General features: G+C 44.3%; 1 protein-coding gene across 1 annotated transcript in view; it reads left to right on the forward strand.

Moving 5' to 3' along the window:
* Nucleotides 1-23,017, forward strand: part of FBXW8 (F-box and WD repeat domain containing 8) — a 109,801-nt gene that overhangs the window by 30,474 nt on the left and 56,310 nt on the right. The window contains exon 5 of the mRNA XM_020813590.3: nucleotides 9,898-10,055. Within this exon, the coding sequence (XP_020669249.3) occupies nucleotides 9,898-10,055 (158 nt within the window). The remainder of the gene's footprint in view (nucleotides 1-9,897; nucleotides 10,056-23,017) is intronic.

The raw sequence follows: 23,017 nt of genomic DNA on the forward strand, positions 1-23,017 counted from the left end.
CCCTTGACCCGCCTGCCATGGACTCCCCAAGAGCCCCGCTATCTGAGGCTTCCTCTGTTTCCGGGCACTCTCCACCACAACCTAAGGGACCGGGAAAATCGTCATCCTTGGGCTTGAGGTTGACATCCTCCACTGCGGCATTGAAGCCTCCCTTGAGCCCAAGCCAGTCTAAGAAAAAGAAGAGGTGGTTCCAGTGACACCGGCACTTTTGCCCAAGCCCATCGAGCTCAAGGGTTTAGAGGATGAGGTGATTCCGCCTTCTGGGATGGTGGCGCCTCTTTCTCCTTGTCCTAGCCAAGACCTCTGGCTCACTGCGGGATTCGCCACACCCCAAATCAGAAACCCTGTTTCACTGGTGCATCTTGTGCTGCTGCTGCAGAAGAAGAGGAAAACCAGGCACCTCAAGCCTGAAACTGTTCGAGCTCGACCGGAGGCGCCTTTGTGGGGGGATGCCCATGGTTCCCAACCGAGGACCTTCGGCCTCGACAGCCCTGCCTTCTTGTCGCCATTCAACCCTGCCACATTCTTTGCTTTTAAGCAGTGGCAGTTGTTCTGTGAGCAGTTTCAAAAGTTCCAGCCATACGCGGAGTCTTGCTTTCGCTGTCCGGCTGAACCTCCTTCTTGACCTCTGGCAGAGGAACAGCCTAGGTCAGTCACGTCTGGTCGTTTAACATCAGACCCGACACAGAAGCATCGATGCCAAACAGAACAGGCTGTATGCAGATCTGCCTCTCCCATTCCACCTCGAACGCGACAGGAGGACTTCTTCGAGGATCTACTGAACTTTGAGTCGGAATCGGAGCTCTCTTGGGGTCAATGACCAACATCGGATCGTGAGGTCGAGCCCGATTCAGAATCTAGTGAAGATGAGGGCGAGATCAGGGATGAATCACCAACTGATGCTCCTACCCCAGCTTCGTCGACCATCAGGAGTCACCCTCCATCTCCTGAGGATTATACGTCCTATGCGCGGCTTATAAAGTGCATAGCCAAGGTTCTGGATTTGGCTGTAGTTCAGCCAGAGCTACAGCAGATGACATCACCAAAGACCACTTGGCCCCACTGAAGTTGGCTTTTATCCCTTCATTATTGAGTTTGCCCAAAGAATCTTGGGATAAACCCTCCACTTCCCAACAGATTCCGAGAAGAGTCGAGAACTTATATAAGATCCATGGTGGAGGCACAGAGTTTCTTGCAAAGCATCCACTTCCAAATTCACTGGTGGTGGATGCTACACAGTCTCGCTCTCACACTAAGTCTTCAGCCTCTCCTTTAGACAAGGAGGGGCGGAAACTGGACTTGTTGGGGCGCAAGTCCTATACCCTTGCTACCTTTGTCCTGAGGGTAGCAAATTACCTGGCAGCCATGGGTGCCTATCACAGGCACCTGGGGAATGCAGTTCTCCCCGTGTTGAATGTGGCGCCAGAAGATATCAGAAGGGCCTGTCTAGCTAATCATCAGGAGGCCATGTCGCTGGCACACCAGGAGAAGATTGCAGCCAGGCATGTGGTGGATGCCTCTTCAAGGCAACTGGTTTCTACGATTCCACTATGTAGACACACTCGGCGTCCATTGCTGAGGATGTGAGGAGTAGAACTGAAGATCTCCCGTTCAATGGTTTGGGCCTCTTCGACCCCAAAACGGATGAGATCCTTGAAAGTCTTCTGAAACATAGAAAGACAGACAAGTCCTTCTCCTCCCAATCAGCATCTTGGGGTTTCTGGAGGCGCTCCTATTCTTCAAGGCCGTACTACAACCGCTTCAGATCACAACAGGTGACCTCTCAAGGTCAGTCCTGGCAACAGACTGGTAGGCAAAAGCAACACCAGCAAACCCATCGCCAGGACCGTAAGGACAAGCAGTCAGTTACGCTTCTGCTGCTGCCAGCACCGTTGATTCACAGGGTCATCTAGCTCAATTTTTTTGATGCCTGTAGGTCAGTCACCTCCAACTCTTGGGTTCTCACCATGATTGGCGCTGGTTATGCAATTGAGTTCGACTCCACACCTTGCACAGGTTTTCTCAGAAATACAGACACTTCTCCTATTTTGCGTGAGGAGGTAGACAAGCTACTCTCTAAGGATGCTATCATCTTGGTGGAAAATCCTGATATCTCAAGCAGTTTTTTTCTCACACTACTTCATTATACCCAAGAAAGATGGTGGGCTTTGACCTATTCTTGATCTCAGAACCTTGAATTTTTATATTACACCTTGATGTTTTCGCGTGGTCTCCCTTGATGGTATTATCCAGATGCTTAAACAGGGAGACTAGTTTGTCCTTACTGATCTCAAGGATGCGTACTTTCACATCAGTATCTGTCCTGAGTACCGTCGATTTCTTCACTTCTCACTGGATGGCGTAATATATGAGTTCAATGCTCTCCTGTTCGAGTTGTCCACCTCGCCAAGGGTATTTATGAAGTGTCTGGCTCTGGTGGCTGCTTACCTGTGTTTGCAGGGCATCACAGTCTTCCCCTACCTTGATGATTGGTTGCTGGTAGCGTCGTCTCCTGAAGTACTGTCATGGCACGTAACCTGTCTCTCCTCTCTAAGCTTGGTTTACAGGTCAGCCAAGAAAAGTCCACACTGACTCCTACCCAGAATGTAACCTACATTGGGGGTGTCCTGGATGTGGTCTCAGGCCGTGCCTTCATTCCAGAAAGCCGCATTCTGAAGATAGAGGAGCTGCTTCCTCATTTCACTGCAGGGGCGAGAGTCCAAGCTTTGTTGGACTACCTGTTATTATACTGCACAGCGCCTGTTAGGCCTCATGGCCTCCACCACGGCAGTCATTCAACACGCTAGGCTGAAGATGTGTTCCCTTCAGGCGTGGTACCTGGAGTTGTTCAACCCCCTCACCAATCCACCTCCAAGACTCTTACAGTTTCATAGGAGCTGGTGGAGCAGCTGACCTGGTGGTCCCTCCGCTCAAATCTCCTTGTGGGCAGACCCTTCGGCCCTCTCCAGCCATCGATCCAACTCACCACAGATGCCAGCACATCTGGTTGGGGAGCACATGTCCTGGATTTGACAACAAATGGTCACTGGACTCCAGAAGAAGCCTGTCTTCACATCAACGTTCTGGAACTCTTGGCTGTTAACAAGACTCTTCAGGCATTTGAGCGCTTCCTCACGGGGAAAGTGGTACAGTTGGCATCCATCAACACCACGGTGGTGTGTTATCTGAACAAGCAAGTAGACACTCCCAACGGCTTGTGTATCTCATGATCCAAGTCTGGGAGTGATGCTTCGAATGCTGCATCTTCCTGATTCCGGTGCATGTAGCTTCCACCAACAACCTCCTTGCAGATCGTCTGAGTTGATACCAGGACTGCACTCACAAGTGGTCTCTCGACAATGCAGTCTCCCACTCCCTCTGCCAGAGGTGGGGCAGCAAATGAGACAGGTACTGCTCCCGGGCTGCAGCAGGGAGCCTCTCAGAGGGGGATGCACTCATGGTCCCTTAGACAGAAGGTCTTCTGTACATGTTTCCTCCCATCCCTCTGATCCATCATTCCAGAAAACTGCACCCTGAAAATACATCAGTTACTCCCTCACTTCACTCCAGGAGCAAAGATCCAGGCCTTGTTGGTCCAGTGCCTGTTAGGCCTCATGGCCTCCACTACGGCGGTCATTCAACATGCCAGACTGAAGATATGTTGCCTTCAAGCATGGTACTTGGCGTTATTCAATCCTCTAGTCAACCCACCTTCCAAGACTCTTACAGTCTCAAGGGAGTTGGCAGAGCAGTTAACATGGTGGTCCTGCTGCTTGAATCGTCTAGTGGGTAGATCCTTCGGTCCTCTCCAGCCTTCGATCCAGCTCACCACAGATGCCAGCTTGACTGGTTGGGGAGCACACGGATCTGACAGCCAACAGTCATTGATCCCCAGAAGAAGCTGTTCTTCACATCAATGTCCTGGAACTTCTAGCTGTCTTCAAGGCCTGTTGGGCATTCGAGCACCTCCTCATGGGGAAGGTGGTTCAGGTGACATCCGACAATAGCATGGTGGTGTATTATTTGAACAAACAGGGAGGTACGCACTCCTAGCGACTTCTGTAAGCTACCCCCGTCTCCAAGGAGATTTAGGGGTGCCAGAGATGGAGAGATTTCAGAGTTTAGCCAGTCCGTATTAGCTAAGATGAGCCCAATTTCTCAGCCAGGCCCTGACTAACACTCCTTCCTCAAGTCCATCCCCTTGCTTAAGAAAAAGCAACAAACACAGACAGTCCATGAGTTTACACTCAGGCTAATCTGGGCTCTATATGATAGCAAAATATTCGTGGCCAGTTAGTTAGGCTAGTTTGTACAAGAGACCAATGCATGCAATCTTAAACATTTTTGCTTTTATTCAGAAAGATAGTTAAAAACAGAATTCAGATTATAGCAAAGTAATTCAGTCAGTAACATTTCCATATCAAGTCAGACAGACCACCCCACAAACTCCAGCTAAGAAAAATAACACAAGAAAACATACTAAGCTAGAATTATGCATAGGCGTTGTCTTTCTTACGTATCCTGTGACTTCATAGTCCATAGTCCTTCAGGAAAGGTTAGATTCCAGTTGTAATCCAAAAGTCCATGTTGGCAAAAAGCTCTATTCAAAAGTTATAATCCATTTTGGGAAAAAGCACATGTCTGTCCTTTCTCAGTCAAACTCCATCTTTTTCCAACTCCTACCAACTTCCTTCTTCTTCCCAGGATGCCTCATAAGGAACACCCCCTCCTGGGTCTTGTTGTCCCGCCTAACTTTCTCATGGAAGCTTGAGTTGTTATCATGTTTTGTGGCAGAATTATTATGACTACCAGGAATGTAACTCTCTGGCTCTCCTTAGCAACTAGATAACCAGAGAACGAAGCTTCTCCGAAACAGCATGTAAAATTTTCCTACCACAGACACAGACATTAAATCAAGATGGATGCTATTGGGACAATCTTAGGACTACATATCCCATTCTCGTAACACATAAAAACACAAATCATCACAATTTCTGTATCTTACAATCCATATCTGGAAGTGTTGCTACCTTCGCCACATCTTCCTGATTGCACTGCATATGCGACAGGTACTGCCCCCGGGCAGAGGCTGGGAGCCACTCAAAGGGGGATGCATTCATGGTCCCCTGAATGGAGGGACTCGCGTGCGTGTTTCCTCCCATACCTCTGATCCAGAAGGCGATCATCAAGATTCGTGAAGCCCAAGTCAATGCCATCTTGATCGCTCCCTGGTGGCCTCGCCAGCCCTGGTTCGCCTCACTACTTCAGATGGCGGTGAGTCACTTTTGGCTCCCAGACCTCCGTCATCTACTCTTCCATCCGGATCTGGAGTCCCTGTATCACACAGCCTGGAGGCTGGACCTTTGGTAGAGGACGTCCTTAGTCGAGCCCGTAGGCCGTCTACTTTGGCCACATATGTGCGTAAATGGAAGTTTTTCTGTGACTTTGCAGCTGAACACGACTTACCTGTGTGCCCCACATCACTGGACACTCTTCTGAGGTTTCTTCTCTTTCAGTGTGGCTTGTCGCACTCTTCTCTGAAGGTATACATTTCTGCGATAGTTGCAAAGGTATTACTGCTGCCGACATTCTTGCTACCAGTCTTTCTGCTTAGTTGGTTGAATGGAACATGGGAGAATCTAAGGTTATTAAACTTTTAAAAATATATGAGGTAAACTGTTTTATAGGACTAAAAAAGGTAAAAAGGTAAAGGTTCCCCTCGACATTTTTAGTCCAGTCGTGTCCGACTTTAGGGGGCGGTGTTCATCCCGTTTTTCAAGTCGTACAGCCAGTGCTTGTCCGAAGACAGTTTCCGTTGTCACGTGGCCAGCATGACTAGGGAACACCGTTTTACCTTCCCATCAAGGTGGTACCTATTTATCTACTTGCATTTGCATGTTTTCAAACTGCTAGGTTGGCGAGGAGCTGGGACAGAGCGACAGGAGCTCACTCTGTTGGGTGGATTCGATCTTACGACTGCCGGTCTTCTGACCCTGCAGCACACAGGCTTCTGTGGTTTAGCCCACAGCACCACCACATTTCCCCAATTTTCACCTGTGGGCACTGTGTTCTAAAGAAGCGCTGCCATTTGCATACAAATCTGAAATTTTCCAATATAATTGTAATTATTTTATTGGGTTTTCAGTTAGTTACACTTCTATTGTTCTTTCCCTCCAGTGAGCTCAAGATAATGCACATGGCTCTCTTCGTGTCTTTTATCCTCACAGCATGACTGAGAGGCAGAACAGACAGAGAGAACAATTGCTTTTAAGTCAGCTAGTGAGTTTAATGGTTCTGTACAGATTGTAACTTGAATTTCCCCAGTCACAGTCCAGTACTCTACCTACTATCCACTGGCTTATTTTATTGTAAGCAACATACATCTAAGATTGTATACATTTGAATTTAGTTAGTCACAAAGTGTTCAACCTTTTATATGTCCTCCAAGTCAACTAAGGAACATTTTTTTAATCTGTTTTACTAGTCTAGAATATCCCTGGCCTCCTAACAATAAGAAATATTTTCAGAAATTTAGGTGTTTGTCAACACTGGTGCTGTGGATTGAAAGATGGCTAGGTTTTGTGTGTTTATTGGCTTGTGTGCATTTAACTTGCAGTTGTGATTTGCATGAATGCTAATCAGACAGCCATCAACCTCAGGGGCCAAAGGATGCTTACTAGCAATGCAACAGTGATAGCTGAGTCTTTAATTGGCTGAAAGTAATTGTCATTAGGAGTGAGAAGGACATCTGGGGCTCTGGAGAGAGATTGTTTTTGGCAGAGCTATTTTAGCTTTCCACTGTTTTGTGCAGTTGTTGTTTTAATAGCGGGAAGTTGCCAACCTCTTCAGCACCACTTTTATTTGGACAGCACCCAGCTTTTTTCTACCTCTTACAGAATCTGTCTGACTGAAGCATATCCTTTATTTTATTTCCCTTCCCTCTTCTAGCTAGAAAATCAGTCCAGGATTCAGTTTATTTAGTAAACATTAAGCAGATGTAACTAAACAGAGCATTGTAGCACCTTTTTTGTAAACAGCATAATCCCAAACATAAATTGTTCTTTTCTGCTCAGCTGTTAGTTCAAATGAGTCCATTGAGGCTTATTCCTAGATAAGTGTGTGTAGGTTTGCAGCTGAACACTCTACATGACAGTTTTTATGCTGAATAACTGAAAGCAGAGATTGCATCCTTGCTAAATCCGCCTTTAAGTAAACATAAAAACTTCAGGAATCACAGTTGTGATTCTCGTGCAGCATGTGCTATAAGTTGACTGTGACAGCATTCTTCGCTAGCAAATAACATTGAATCCAAAAGATACCTAGAAAATAACAAGAGATTGAATTGGGCATCTAGCTGGATCTAGAGAAGAATGGCATGTGCATTTCTTCTTCTCATGCTAGTAAGTCCTGGGGAAAAAGGTGCTATGGACAAGAGGAGTAAATAGGCATTCTCTTTCATGGTCTCTGTGAACCTGTATTATTGGTGTTCTGGAAACAGACTGCTGTATCACAAAGACTATAATTATTATTGAGTTTCAGCATACCCAGCCCCATCAGACAGAATCAATAGGGATGCAAGGTATAGATTCTGTTAGTCTGATCAGACAGTCTAGATCCTGATCATGATTAAGAAACCTCTCCCTAAACTCAATCTGGCCATGCCATTCAAAATCTCCACAATATTATAAATACTGTGACAACAATTACAGGTTGAGAATGATGTGAAGAACAGATTTAAGGAACTGGATTTGGTGGACAGAGTGCCTGAAGAACTTTGGATAGAGGCTCGTAACATTGTACAGGAGGCAGCAACAAAAACCATCCCAAAGAAAAGGAAATGCAAGAAAGCAAAGTGTCTGTCCAACGAGGCCTTACAAATAGCAGAGAAGAGAAGGGAAACAAAATGCAAGGGAGATAGGGAAAGTTGCAGAAAATTGAATGCAGACTTCCAAAGAATAGCAAGGAGAGACAAGAGGGCCTTCTTAAATGAACAGTGCAGAGATATAGAGGAAAAGAATAGAAATGGAAAAACCAGAGATCTGTTCAAGAAAATTGGAGCTATTAAAGGAACATTTTGTGCAAAGATTGACATGATAAAGGACAAAAATGGTAGAGACCTAACAGAAGCAGAAGACATCAAGAAGAGGTGGCAAGAATACATAGAGGAATTATACCAGAAAGATATGGATGTCCTGGATAACCCAGATAGTGTGGTTTCTGACCTTGGGCCAGACATCCTGGAGAATGAAGTCAAGTGGGCCTTAGAAAGCTTGGCTAACAAGGCCAGTGGAGGTGATGACTTTACAGTTGAAATATTTAAAATCTGTTAAGGTGCTACACACAATATGCCAGCAAGTTTGGAAAATTCAGCAGTGGCCAGAGGATTAGAAAAGATTAGTCTACATCCCAATCCCAAAGAAGGGCAGTGCCAAAGAATGTTCCAACTACCGTACAATTGCACTCATTTCACACGTTAGCAAGGTTATGCTCAAAATCCTCCAAGGCAGGCTTCAGCAGTATGTGGACCGAGAACTCCCAGAAGTACAAGCTGGATTTCGAAGGGGCAGAGGAACTCGAGACCAAATTGCTAACATGCGCTGGATTATGCAGAAAGCCAGAGAGTTCCAGAAAAACATCTACTTCTGCTTCATTGACTGTGTGGACCACAGCAAACTATGGCAAGTTCTTAAAGAAATGGGAGTGCCTGACCACCTTATCTATCTCCTGAGAAATCTATACGTGGGACAGGAAGCAACAGTTATAACTGGATATGGAACAACTGGGAAAGGAGTACGACAAGGCTGTATATTGTCTCCCTGCTTATTTAACTTATATGCAGAATACATCATGCGAAAGGCAGAACTTGATGAATCCCAAGCCGGAATTAAGATTGCCGGAAGAAATATCAACAACCTCAGATATGCAGATGATACCACTGTGATGGCAGAAAGTGAGGGGGAATTAAGGAACATTGTAATGAGGGTGAAAGAGGAGAGCGCAAAAATGATCTGAAGCTCAACATAAAAAAAACTAAGATCATGGCCACTGATCCCATTACCTCCTGGCAAATAGAAGCGGAAGATATGGAGGCAGTGACAGAATTTACTTTCTTGGGCTCCATGATCACTGGAGATGGTGACAGCAGCCCCGAAGAAGATACTGTAACTATAGTTCTTTGAGTGGCCATCTGTGAACCCACATTGCCTCCCCTCTAAATGTTCTACTGATTTACTTACCAGAAGAATAACTGAATGGAGAGAGGATAACCTGCCTGGCATGTGCAGTAGAGAGGGCTGGCCTTCCAAAAACCTTGCTTAGGTATAGAAATTTCCCTATTGTTTTTCCGCAGGTACAGTAGATCCCCAGTACTGTTGAGTTTTACAGATCATCACTCATAGAACTACAGTTACAGTAAGTAACTAACTTGTTGTTTCAGTGCTTCTGGTATGGATATGTTCTCGATCATCCCAGTGTGCAGGGACACGTAATGATGGGCTCAAGTTACAGGAAGCCAGATTTAGGCTGAATATCAGGAAAAAGTCTTAACTATTAGAGCAGTATGACAATGGGACCAGTTACCTCAGGAGATGTTGAGTGTGTGGCCATGGTGAGACTTGGACCTAAGGAGGACAAAATCGGAAAGGGGGATTATTGGGTGGATGCCATAGACTGGGAAGTGTGTGAGGAGCAGGAGGTGTCGCTGCTATCAAAAACATCTGTGGCTGGTTGGTGGATCGTCTGCCACCACGATCCTGAGACTGGCTACTCTGTCAAGTTTCTTGTGCTGCTGGAAGAAACAACCTGGGTCTATCAGGGATTGTTGTCCTGCTGTTTTTGGTCCTTTCCTGGCTTTATTTCTCCAGGTTTTTGGAACTGACATTCTTTATTGTTTTCCAGATACACATCGGGAGATGTGAAACTGTGGGACACTCGCACCTGGGACTACACAACCACTGTCCTCGAAGCAGAGCATGAGTCAGATGAGCTTGGATTCTGGCCACATGTCTCTTTTGTGAGAATAAACAGCTCACTGGCTGTAGCAGCTTATGGAGATGGTAAGTGGAGCGACAACTCTTTTCTAATATTGTGGTTGCTTTAAAAAAGGCTTTCTGAAAAGGGAGCAGCTGTGCTTAGCTTTTTGTATGTGGGAAAGAGCAACTCTAATCTTTTCTGTACATACATAGAGAGGCACACACATATGTGCATGTGTGTGCATGCACTCACATTTGCGTTTGTGTGGAAAAGTTGGCCAGTGACCCTACTGCATTAGGAGGTCTTGGATCGAGGTAACCATTGAAACTGCTGTTTTTAATTCCTTTTGGAGCTTTTCCTTAGGGTAATGATGCCAAGTTGCTGCTTAGCCAAGATTGTCTTGAGCAAACAACTTGTTACAACCATTTTTTCTTTCTTTCTACATGAGATGCAAACTTGACTGCTCCTCCCCATCTCCTTTCTGTGCACACAGTGAATACTGTATTGTTTTCATGTAAAAGATGATATTTTTTTTCTAAAATCGTTAATAGTAAAAATTCAGGGTCTTTTGCATGGAAGTAAGCCGAGGAGAAAACCACGCAGTTGTGAAACTGCCTACCGTATGTCTCTGCAAACCGTCTGCCTCCGGTCACCAGTGAAATGTCCGATAGCTTGTCTCTGTTTGCCGAGACAATCACTAGCCTTATGCAAATGATGTAAGCTGATGCTGAGGAGAGCGTGTAGGCCAGCGATGGCGAACCTATGGCACACGTGCCATAGCTGACACACAGAGACTTCTCTCTGGGCACGTGAGCCATAAGTCGCCAGATTGCTATTCCCGGCAGCTGAACCTGAGGAGGCGTCTGCAGCCACAGTACTAGGGGCCTGATGGGTGGTGGGCCAGGATCTGGAGCAGCTGGCGCTGGTTGCGGCGGGCTGTCCGTGTTCCTAACGGCCGAGCTATAGACAGTGGCGTGGTTGGGCTCAACTGGAGGCGGATCCGGAGTGGGGTCTGGCAACACCTCTGTGCCTGGGATTCTCCCTTCCGCTTCTGTTTCCGCTTCTGCTGCTACCACCTGCCAGGTTGGTCCCCCCCCCCCCCCCAGTTTGGGCACTCAGGCTCAGCCATCATTGGTGTAGTTAGTGTGACATGGCTGTTAAAGATCACTGAGCCCATAATGATGTCAGAAAATAAAATTTAAAAAAAGAATGTCTTATTCTGCAAAATTCAAACTGAATGTAATCAGTTATGCAAACAAGCATGGAAATAAAGCTGCAGACAGTTCGGACTGCCTTCCACTCAGTGTATGATCAGACAGTAGAGAAAACAGGAAGAACACCTCCTTAAGTTGCCAAAAAAGAAAAAAAAAGCCTTGAGGAAAATCAGCAAAATGGCCAAACTAGGAGCAGAGGCTGAAGACCTGGATTTTGGAGCAGCGCCAGAGTGGGATATGTGTATCAACCAAGCGTTGTCAGTATCAGGCAAGAATGTTTGCAAGTGAAATGAAGATTGTTGATTTTGCAGGAAAGGCAAAATGGTGCTTCGGTTTCATGAGGATAGAAGGGTTGGCCATGAGAGCACAAACACAGTTAGCAAAGGAAATGCCACCTGTTTATGAGGATAGAATCTAGCTGTTTCACTCCTATGTCATACAACTTTGGAAAAAAATACGATTTTGAACCAAGTCAGATTTCAAACATGGATGAGGTGCCTCTCCATTTTGATGTGCCTTTCAACAGAAATGTTGGTGTGAAAGGAATCAAAACAGTGGCAATCAAAACAAGTGGCCATGAAAAGACACACTATACAGCTGTGCTTTCATGCTGTGCAGATGGTACTAAGCTGCCTCCTATTCTTATTTTTAAGAGGAAAACATTCTAAAGAGACCATACCACATGGCAAGTTCATGAGAAGGGATGGATGAATGAAGACATAATGGTTTGCAAAGGTTTGGAGGTTTGGACCTAGAGGGCTCTTAAAGAAGCCAGCTCTATTTGTCTTTGATCAGTTCCAAGCAGATTTGACAGAAAAGACAAAAAGGGCTGCATAGGATTTGCGAACGCATCTAGCAGTTGTTCCTGGTGGACGTACAGGTCAGCTACAGCCACTAGATGTTTCAATCAACAAGCCATTTAAAGTCCTGATGAGAGAAGAATGGAATAGATGGATTTGAAAAGAAAGTGGTATCTTGACACCAAAAGGAAGAGTGAAAAAAACAACCATTACGGAAGTTAGCAGTTGGGTTCTAAACTCATGGTATAGCGTCAAAAAAGAGGTGATTGTGAAGTCCTTCAATAAAGGTAGAATCAGCAATGCCATGGATGGAACTGAGGATGATCTCATATACATAGACAGTGACTCAATAGACAGCAATGATGCAATAGAAGTTGAAGAAACTGATACGTTTGAAACTAATAGTAATGAAGAAGAAAACAATGATGCAACAGAGGCTGAATAAAGTGATTTGTTCATCTAAAGATGATACATAATATCATTTACCTTGTAAATGTTGCCTAATTACTAAATAAAAACGTATTCCTTTCTAATGTTTAAAATACTGATTTCTGAATTTTGGGTTCGAAAATTGGGGGCATCTGCATGGTAGATAGATAGATAGATAGATAGATAGATAGAGAGAGAGAGAGAGAGAGAGAGAGAGAGAGAGAGAGAGATGTGATGTTTGAAAATGGCAACTAGGTCTTGTTGCTATTGGTCATGTTTTTAATTACACTGCAGTCTTGAGCATTTTTCTCTTCCAATGTCATCTGTGTCATTCCAATGCCAATCTTACAAATAGGAAGCAGATACAAAGAAACAGTGACTTTCCCAAATATATCAGTGATTGGTTGTAAGTTTTTTGGAGTTTTCACAACAATACACCCACAACAAAAAACACACTGATCATCATAATCACCCAATCTCCTGAAAAAGACAAAAAGCTGATCCCACAGCTATGAATACTCAACTATCCCACAAACTGCACCAGAGGACAGACAGAGGTCTGACTCCTGTCGTCTGTAGATGCCAGCCACAATGACTGGCGAAACGTTTGGAAGAAAAAACCTCAAGAACATGGCCAGACAGCCCGAAAAACCTACAACAGCCATCCAATCCCGGCCGTGAAAGCCTTTGAGAATACATATCAGTGATTCTTTAGCAGACATTCATGCATCAACAAGGTGTATTTTTCTTATGAGTGTTGCCCAAGAGTACAGCGGTACCTCGTTAGATAACAACCTCGTAAAACAAATCCGCATGACGATGAGGTTTATCTATTGTTATAGAGATTTGCAAAACAGTCATTCCAATGGGGGATTTTCGCTGGATGATGATTTGGTCCATGCTTCGCGAACTGTTTGTTCGCAAGACGACGATTTTTACAGTTGATCGGCGGCTCCGCAAAATGGTTTCCCTGTGTTTTCGGGACCCATGCTTCTCATGACAGCATTTTCAACAGCTGATCGGCGCTCGCAAAATGGCTTCCCTATGGGCAATCTTCGTAGGACGACGAGGTATTTTCCCCCATTGGAGCGCATTAAACGGGTTTCCATTCATTCCAATGGGGAAATGGATTTTGCATGATAATGATTTTGCTAAACAGCTATTTCTATGGAACGGATTATCATCATCATGCGGGGCACAACTGTATATATGTAAAATATAGATGAGATGTGAATCCCATGTATATAACTTCAGATTCCTGCTTTCTCTATGTTCTTGGGTTCATTTTAATTTGTGCAGCCTGAAGGTGTAAACAAGATCCTTGCAGAACTGACACCCACCATGGACTGGATCCTCGCCCTTCCTGGCTCATAAAAACATCTGGGGAGGACTGGGTAAGGGAAGCAGTGAATGTCTCTTAAGATAAACTGAGAATTCCACCTTGTCTAAGAGAGGCACTTACAGTATTAGACTTTAACTCAAAAAGCCTTCTCTGCACTTCACTATATTAAATAACTAAACTGGTTTCCAGTGTTCCATTTTTGGGCACAATACTTGAGATGTATTATCTGGATCCACTTTGGCTCACCTTTTGGACTGGTTACAGTACTGAGAGGGTTTTATTAACCCGGGTGGATGATCTATTCAGGGAACATAATGAGGGAGTTTGTCCCTATTAGTACTGCTGTATATCCCAGTAGTTTTTGTCAACCGTGGTGTGGTGTTTGACGAAGGAGTGTGTCTACGTGACAGGGTCACTGCCAATGCCTCTGCAGGCCATCAGGCCTAACCTCATACTGCCCTGATATCATGGATAGAGCAGTTGTTCTGGATTCTTGGGAAAGCTGGGAGAGGGAAGCCCAGGTGTCTCTTGGGAGCTGGGCCATGGGGAGGGCCCGTTGGCAGCATTTCAGGAGGGCAGGAGCAAGATTTCAGGGTCTTCGGGGCCTACAATGCCCGGTGAGGGGTCAGCCAAGGAGGAGGAGGCCCCAGGGTCTGCAGCAGAGGAGCTGGATCCCATTCTCTGTGTAGCTGAAGAGCTGGGCCTGGAAGCAAGACAACAGCCCCTGGAAAGAGACTGCGAGCAGCATGCCAGTGGCTAGAGGCTGAGGCCATAGGAGAAGGATGCTCAAGCCTCCTGCCCTAGAAGAACTTCAGCCCCACCAGCTTTGTGGTGCCTGAAACACCTGATGGGTCATGGCAGCCACCCTCAGTCACCTAAAGTGAGGAGGAGGAGACTCACTGAAACGCACGAGGACAGCCGGCTGCCTCTACCAGCCCTTGCTGAAAGGGTCCAAACCTGGTCTGAAACTGGGCTTGTTTTTTGCAAGGACTTCATTGGCCTCACTGACCAGAATTGAGGCTGTGGCCGCCTCCTCCTACGTCACAGAGGGGACGCCACTTCACACTCTCTTTCTCAACACACACTGCCACCAACCACACACATATATCTGACTCCTCAGACAAAGGTATGGATTTTAAAAAGGAAAATGATTGTTTATTGATACAACTTAATATAAGGTAAATCAATATATGAACTGGATATGTCAAACAATAAAATAAAGAATCCCTTCAGTCACACTGTCACTCAGACCTTATCTAACACAGTACTTCCTAACATACATGCCCTAACTGAAACTCTCTCTTCTCATCCTAGCTAAAAACTCTCCCTCACATCATTCACTCCCCCCCTTATATACATAGCTCTGCGAGAACACCACCCATATCTCCAAGGAGACTTTCGGGGGGTTCCGGAGAATGGGATGGATACGAAAGGCAGACAAACCACAGTACTGCTGAGTAGAGCCCAGGGGATCTCAGCCGGTTCTTGTCTATTCCTTCTTCTCCAAAAGCCACACTCCCTTTTTAAGCCAAGCAGCCAACACAGACATAACCATGAGGTATACTCAGATTAATCTGGGCTCTAGAGATCTTTGGTAGCAAACACATAAGGCCAATTAATATTCCTCAGCTAGTCTGAACAAGAAACAATGCTTCTAGATAGAAATCAATCATTACTGTTTTATTGATAAAAGTTGTTAAAGTAAAGAAACCAAATGTTTGTAAGACAGTTTAGTTGGTACATTTTCAGTACAAGGCACAGATACTTCCTCCCCCACTCCAGCTAGAAAAATAAAGAAATGAAACTATGCTAACTAATATAAAAGTAACATAGACCATCTCACGTGTCCTGGGTTCACAAACTGATGTAGATGCAATCCAGGTGTTTCGCCTCAGTCCATGGCAGAGGAAAAATATTTGTAATCCATGATGGAACACACTCTACTCTCTCTCTTCTCCGTCGCTTCTTCTTCCTAGAGTTCCCAAGGGCAAGAAACTTCTGGACAGGTCACGCCCCATATTCCCACGAGAGCTACAGAAATGCTTTGGCAATCAGGAATGTTTCTCCTTAGCAACTAGATAAGAGATAGCCGCTGTGGCTCATCTCAGAAGCTACACAGAAATCCTAATTTAAAATGGATTCTATTGAGACAGGCTTACCCATAAAAACACCTCTCATCACAAGCTCCACCTCCTGGAGTCCCACCTCCTGCCCTGTTATAGGCAGATGAGCTCCAGCATAACATTGATAGGCAGGTGACGTCATCGCAGCCGTCACATACCTCCCCCCTTAATAAGTTGTTTTGCGGTGAAAAGCTATAGTGCTTTTCATCACAAAACAACTGCAGGTCAAATATATCATCAAACACAACATTTTAATAACTATCATAAACTTACCACATTTTCATGCATACACATACCTACCATTAATACTTATGCTTACTTTAAATAATAAATGAACATCTAACACGGCATTGAACAATATACTCAACATTGTAATACAAATCATAACAGTAAACGTTCAGATATACTGCAAGAGTCCATATCAATTCATCCGTTGTCTTCTGGTCTTCTGGATAAGGCGTCAGCAACACAGTTCATTGTCCATTTGACAACCTTACCCTCTAAGTCATAGTCCTGCAAAATGCGAGCCCACCTCATTAGTTCACAGTTCTGGGCTTTCATAGTCTTTGGCCATATAAAAGGTGAATAGTCCACGCACCAAATGAAGTGTCTTTTCCAGATGTAGGCCCTCACTCTCTGGATTACGTAAACGATGGCCCAACACACTTTTCCGATGGTCGACACGTGCTTTTCTCTCTTTCGAAGTTTCTGGATCAGGTAGGACACAGGATGGTGGTCTCCGTTGTCATCACACTGGTACAGGACGGCTCCTACCCCGGCCTTCGAAGTATCGGTGTGGACGATGAATTCTTGTTTTAAGTTTGGAGCATGCAACACAGGGTGGTTGTTAAATGCTTCTTTTAGCTTTCCAAAAGCCACCTTGCAGTCATTGGACCATGGAACGAGGTCCTTGCTCCTTTTCTTCATCAGCTCTGCATCAATCTGATGTAACATTCCCTTGGCTACATTAGGTTTGGTGTAGAAAACCTGCTGATACTTATTAACTAATGTTAAATCACTCTGCTGTTCTATGAATAGATCAGGGCTGATCTGCACCTCCTCTGAGATGAACGTTTGCTGACCCCTCCCTTTCCAGAAAGGTAACTCAGTTTCTCTTTTATCAGCTGCTTTCATTTTAAACAGCACAATTTTCTCTTCACTATAAGAAGGCTTAAGGGCATTCACAGGAACAACCCTTTTGTCTAGTAGTTCAACTCCCTCAAGGATGTCATTGAGGTTACTCATTTCATGAACAACTCCATATGGACTGGTCTTGTTCAGTTGTAACTTGTTCCCCTTGATGGGCCTCACCAGAAAGACCTCATCACTAAGAATAAACTGAAGTTCCCCAGCCCTTTTGTCATACCACAGTTTCTGTTTGACTTTTTGTGGTTTTAGATTCTCATCAGCCAACTCTAGATTTCTTTCGAGGTTGATTACCACAGAGTCTGCACATGTGATCACATTTTGGGGGTCTTCTTTAACAATCTGATCCCCATTTTGCTTAATTAGATCAAGTGGACCCCTCACATGTCCCCCAAATAATAGCTCAAAAGGGCTGAAACCAGTACTCTCTTGTGGGACTGATCTGTAGGCATATAAAAGTAACTGTGGGTTTTGGTCCCAGTTCTTATGGTTCTCAGCTAAATAGGCTTTGATCATTCTCATGAGGGTCACATTGAATCTCTCTGCCAACCCATCACTTTCTGGATGATAGGGAGAATTCTCTAATTGTTTTACTCTACAAATCTGTCACAATCTCTTCATAAGTTTGGAAGTAACTGATGTTTTTATAAGGTCTGCTTCAATACTTTTAACAGGTGTAGAGATTTCTGGTAAAGGGCACATCTTAACCTCAGTCTGGTCACTGTTATAACTCTGTTTCTGGCACATATCAACTTTCTGACAGAAATTTCTAACCTGTTTTTCTATTTCAGGCCAATGAAACTTCTGGGTTATTCTCTGGTTGGTTTCAATTATACCCAAATGTGCATTAACTAAGACTGGATGTCCCTTTTCCAAAATTATAGAATCATATTTATCTGGTACCATTAACTGGCTTCTAATCTCAAGTTCCCCTTTTGAAATATTTATCTGTTTTTCTCTGTATAGCAACCCTTGTTTAGGGGATAATCCTTTGCCAGCCACTTTTCCAAAACAGCCTTTTAAAATAGCATCTGTTAGCTGCTCTTGGACAAAAATATTTTCCTGAGGTATTTCCAGAGAAATTGCCTCAGCTTGGGGTAGATTTCTAACTTCCTCTTGAGAATCAGTAATCTTTCCTGCTGCCTCATTTTGTTCTGGTAGTGATTGTGTAATCACAAAGGCACTCTTGACATGTTTTGAGAGATCAGTGCCTATAAGAACTAATGCAGCAGCAATGGGAATATTTTCATCATAACTTGAGATCTTCCCTCTAAATGTATCAATTTTAGAGAGCTTAGCTGCCTCTGCTTTCGTTTCTATGGCTACAGAGCTACCTCTGGAGGGAGTCATCTGACTGTTCTGTATGCAATATACAGACTTGGTCTCTTTTAAATTCACTTTCTGAGGAGAAATTTCTTTATTTTGGTTTGTATTAAAACACTGGGAAGCAATGTGTCCCCTCCCCTGACAAGCGAAACAAATTTTCTCTCCCCATGAGCTTTTGCCAGCAAATCTTTCTGATTTTTCTTTTCCCTCCAAAACCTGGCTCTTGGCCTGGCTCTGTCCTGAAGGCTTTTCCACAAAATGACCGCCCACTTTCTGCTGGCTCTGAACTAGCCCTTTGGAATACTTAGGGTAGTCTTCCCATGTTTCCCTCATGTTTTCTTCAGAATAATTCAGGTTTTGAAGTTGTGCCTTAACCTGTGTGCCTTCTTTTGGTTTCGGAATAGTTTGTGGCTTTATCTTTCTTTCACACTCAGAAACCTCATCCACTTCCACTTTGGATTGTAAATCTTTTCCCTCAGAAAACTCATCTATGCCGTATGCATCCTTAAAAACTTGCTTTACTAGAGTAAACCCAGACCACTGTTTCTCTTTCAGTTGTTCAATATATCTATTTTCCATTTGCTTAAATATATTGTCAATATTTTTTATCTCTTCCATATACAGTACCTATCCCAGTCATCATCCCTATTGGATTTTTCCTCACTATTTATTTTCATTTGGCAAGTGGTGCAGCTTTGACGAAATTCTTTTATTTCTGTTCCCATTTTTGGCCAGTAGTACTTCTGGGATATTTTCTGCTTAGTCTTTGCCATCCCTAAATGTCCCGATAGGGTGTCTGTGTGACATTTTTCCATTACTTTCTTTCTATATTTAGAAGGAACTACAAGCAATTTTTCCTTCTTGGAGTTTATTAAGATCTCTCTACATAAAAGGCCTTCTTCTTCACAATAATATCTCTCACGGTTCTCAGGGGTTACTGGACAATTGCTAACCATCTTAAAGCACTGCTGCAAGGTTGGATCTATTTGTTGATCCCATTTGCTAAACTCAATAGAGTCCTCCCCCTTTGAGTTCTCTATTTCTATTTCTATTTGTTTCATCCTAAATTCATGTTCCTGGGCTAGTTTAATATTCCTCAGTTCTGATAACTGTTCACCATTAGATTCTTCCTGCACTGGGGTGAATCCTTCCTCGCCACTCAACTCATCTCCATACCCAACTGACATCTCTGGAGATTTTGGCTCACTTTCAGCCATTTGGCTACGCGTTAAAGGCATGTTACTTTCACAAAAGGCTCCTTACTATTTTCAAGCCTCTGTGTAAAATACTTTTTTCCTTTTCCTGTGTTAGGGTCTGATATATATATTAGCAGTGTGCTCCAACTGTTCTGACACTAGAAACTGTCACCAAGCTTCACTAGCGTCTTCTTTTCCCCTTTCCCTGGCCTCCTGCCAAACTCAGGATACTTTATATTTCTGCCTTTGGCTGCTTTTATGTTCACCACAGCTCTGCCCTCCACAAGAGCTGTTCAAAATGGAGAACCCTCAGCTTAGCTGCGCTTGGTCTGTCCTCTCAGAGTTCACCTAACTCAGGACCCTCTGACCAAGTTGCCACAGCCTCTGCTTTTGGGCTAATCTCCCTCACAAAATTGACCTTACAGAGCTCATAAATCAGCTGTCCACTCTGGAGCTTAAGTGCCTCTCTACTAGGTTTGCTCCCTGTGAGTCAAATCCTAGAGAGTTACCCACACTTTCCACTCCAGGTGACACTAACTGAAGTCCTTTTGCTCTGGTCACACTAGCCAAGGCTTTACTGGACAACTGGACAACTGGACACCTCGTATCCCACCCTCTGGCACCAATTTTTATTGTGGCCACCTCCTCCTACATCACAGAGGGGACGCCACTTCACACTCTCTTTCTCAACACACGCTGCCACCAACCACACACATATATCTGGATTTTAAAAAGGAAAATGATTGTTTATTGATACAACTTAATATAAGGTAAATCAATATATGAACTGGATATGTCAAACAATAAAATAAAGAATCCCTTCAGTCACACTGTCACTCAGACCTTATCTAACACAGTACTTCCTAACATACATGCCCTAACTGAAACTCTCTTCTCATCCTAGCTAAAAACTCTCCCTCACATCATTCACTCCCCCCCTTATATACATAGCTCCACCTCCTGGAGTCCCACCTCTTGCCCTGTTATAGGCAGATGAGCTCCAGCATAACATTGATAGGCAGGTGACGTCATCGCAGCCATCACAGAGGCCAGTATTGAACTGACTGTATCCAGGGGGCTGGTGCAAGAAACTCAGTCCCCTGGGGTGTGGTTGGGTAGTTACAGGGACCTGCCATGGAAAGCACCCGATTCAATAAAGAGCAATCTCACTAGCAATCTAGAGTTGATGGAGTTATTGGTGGGAGAACCCAAGGTTGCTGGTTCTGACGGAGTTGGGGGCAGGGCGACTCACAGTATAGAATGTTCAATACCCTCTTTGCCCCTGTCGGTATTGTCCTAGATGACTCCCATACAAGAAATCTCAGGAAATGTATCTATAGTCCAATGAAGAAAGGACACTGAAACAATTCTTGCTGATTCTTCTAAGCTGTTCTGAATGCTTTATTTACTTTTCCCTAACTTCCTTGACGCAACCCCTTATCCTACCTGATTAGTACAGCTTTAGCAGTGATATCCTTGGCAGTCAAGCTCCATGGAAAAATGGACAGGTAGCTCCTCTGTGAATCATCTCAGCAGTCCCTCAGTTCCATCTTGCCCAAGTTACATGGAAGATACATTGTCAATGTTTAGAACACACCCATGTAATCAAACCCAAGAGCCAGTGGTTAAACTGCTGTACTGCAGCCAAAACTGTGCTCATGACCTGAGGTTCAATCCCAGGTAGCTGGTTCAAGGTTGACTCTGCCTTCTGTCCTTCTGAGGTCGGTAAAGGGGGCGGGGAGGCAATGTGTAGCCTGCGTAATTAATTTGTAAACTGCCCAGAGAGGGCTTGAAGCACTATGGGGTGGTATATAAGCAGCACACTTTGCTTTCTAGGAGTCTGGAGAAGCTCCTCCTTTGTTTCTGACTCCCTTTGGGAGGAAAACAGTGAACATTTGGAAAATTACAAAACCAGTTACAGTGGTGCCTCGCTTGATGAGGATAATCTGTTTCAGCGAAATCGCTATAGAGTGAAATCCTTGTCAAGCAGAATAAAAAAGCCCATTGAAATGTATATAGAAATGCGTTCCAATGGGCTAAATACCTCAGCGTCCAGCGATCCTCCATAGGGCGGCCATTTTCTGCTCCCTGTGCAGTGAAAAATCCACACAGTGGGGAGCCATTTTACACAGCGGGCGGCCATTTTGAAACCCAACAATCGGCTGTTTTGATCGTCGTAATGTGAAGAATCAGTTCCCGAAGCAGGGAACCGATCATCGGGAAGCGAAAAAAAACCCATTAAAACATCGTTTTGCGATCGCAGTAGTGATCGCAAAAACATCATCGTGAAGTAGATTTGTCATTTAACGAGGTAATCGTTAAGCGAGGCACCACTGTATAATGTTCCATCTGTGAACATGGCAGTTGAGAATTTGCCATAAGGAAAAGCTGAGTCTCTGCATGGAAGAATTTGCAGTCTTGTATTTTAGTTGCAAGGGGCACAGTATGGTGGTGGGAAGAAGTTTATGTACAGTCGTGCCCTGCTGGACGATTACGCCTCTCTACGACAAATCCGCTTTACGTTGACATTTTTGCGATCGCAAAACGATATTTTAAATGGTTTTTTTCACTGTGCGATGATCGGTTCCCTGCTAAGGGAACTGATTTTCGCTTTACAACGATCAGCAAACAGTTGATCATTGGGTTTCAAAATGGCCACCACTGTTTTCTAGGATGGATTCCTCGCTTTACAGGCACCGAAAATGGCTGCCGTATAGAGGATCTTCGCTGGACGAGCAGGTATTCAGCCCATTGGGACGCATTGAACAGTTTTCAATGCGTTTCAGTGGGGTTTTTTAATTTCGTTTGACGACGTTTTCGCTCTACAGCGATTTCGCTGGAACTAATTAACGTCGTGAAGCGAGGCACCACTGTATTTCAGGAAATTTTATTCTGCCATTCCATTGTTGTTAGGCAGCCCCCTTAGTGTACATGCCTTATCAACAGAACTCTGCAGGTTCCGTCCCTGGTACTGTATCTTTGGATTTTTGTTTCTTTTAAGGATCTTGAATGCCTTTGCCTATGACTTTGAGAAGCCATTGCTAGTTAAGAAGCTGTTCAATAACATTTCCTCTCTCTAAAATGCAGAGATTGTAAGTTCCTTTTTTGTCTTGTTGATGTGGGGGGAGTTGAGAGATCAAGAAAGTAACTTTTCCAAGTTTTGGTAGAATGTTTTCTATGACTTTGTGAGTTTAATGTTTTAATTGTGTGACTCGTGATATGGAAACTTCAGACATTTTTTAAATCTCTCACTATAGTCTCACTTTTCTTCATCCTCAGCCTTCATAGATGTTTGCAAAAATGAAAATTGTTGGGGGATTATTCAACAATTTAGGCTTGGGCTACATTAACTTCTTCCTACCCACTCTCCATATGTTCCTTCTTCTGCAGGGAGACTTTGCAGATAAATCCAGTTGCCATGTTTTGAATTAAAACTTAACTGGCCTCCCGCTTCTCCATTGTTTCCCGT

The sequence above is a fragment of the Pogona vitticeps genome, chromosome 14 (assembly GCF_051106095.1).
Source record: "Pogona vitticeps strain Pit_001003342236 chromosome 14, PviZW2.1, whole genome shotgun sequence".
Lineage (NCBI taxonomy): Eukaryota > Metazoa > Chordata > Lepidosauria > Squamata > Agamidae > Pogona > Pogona vitticeps.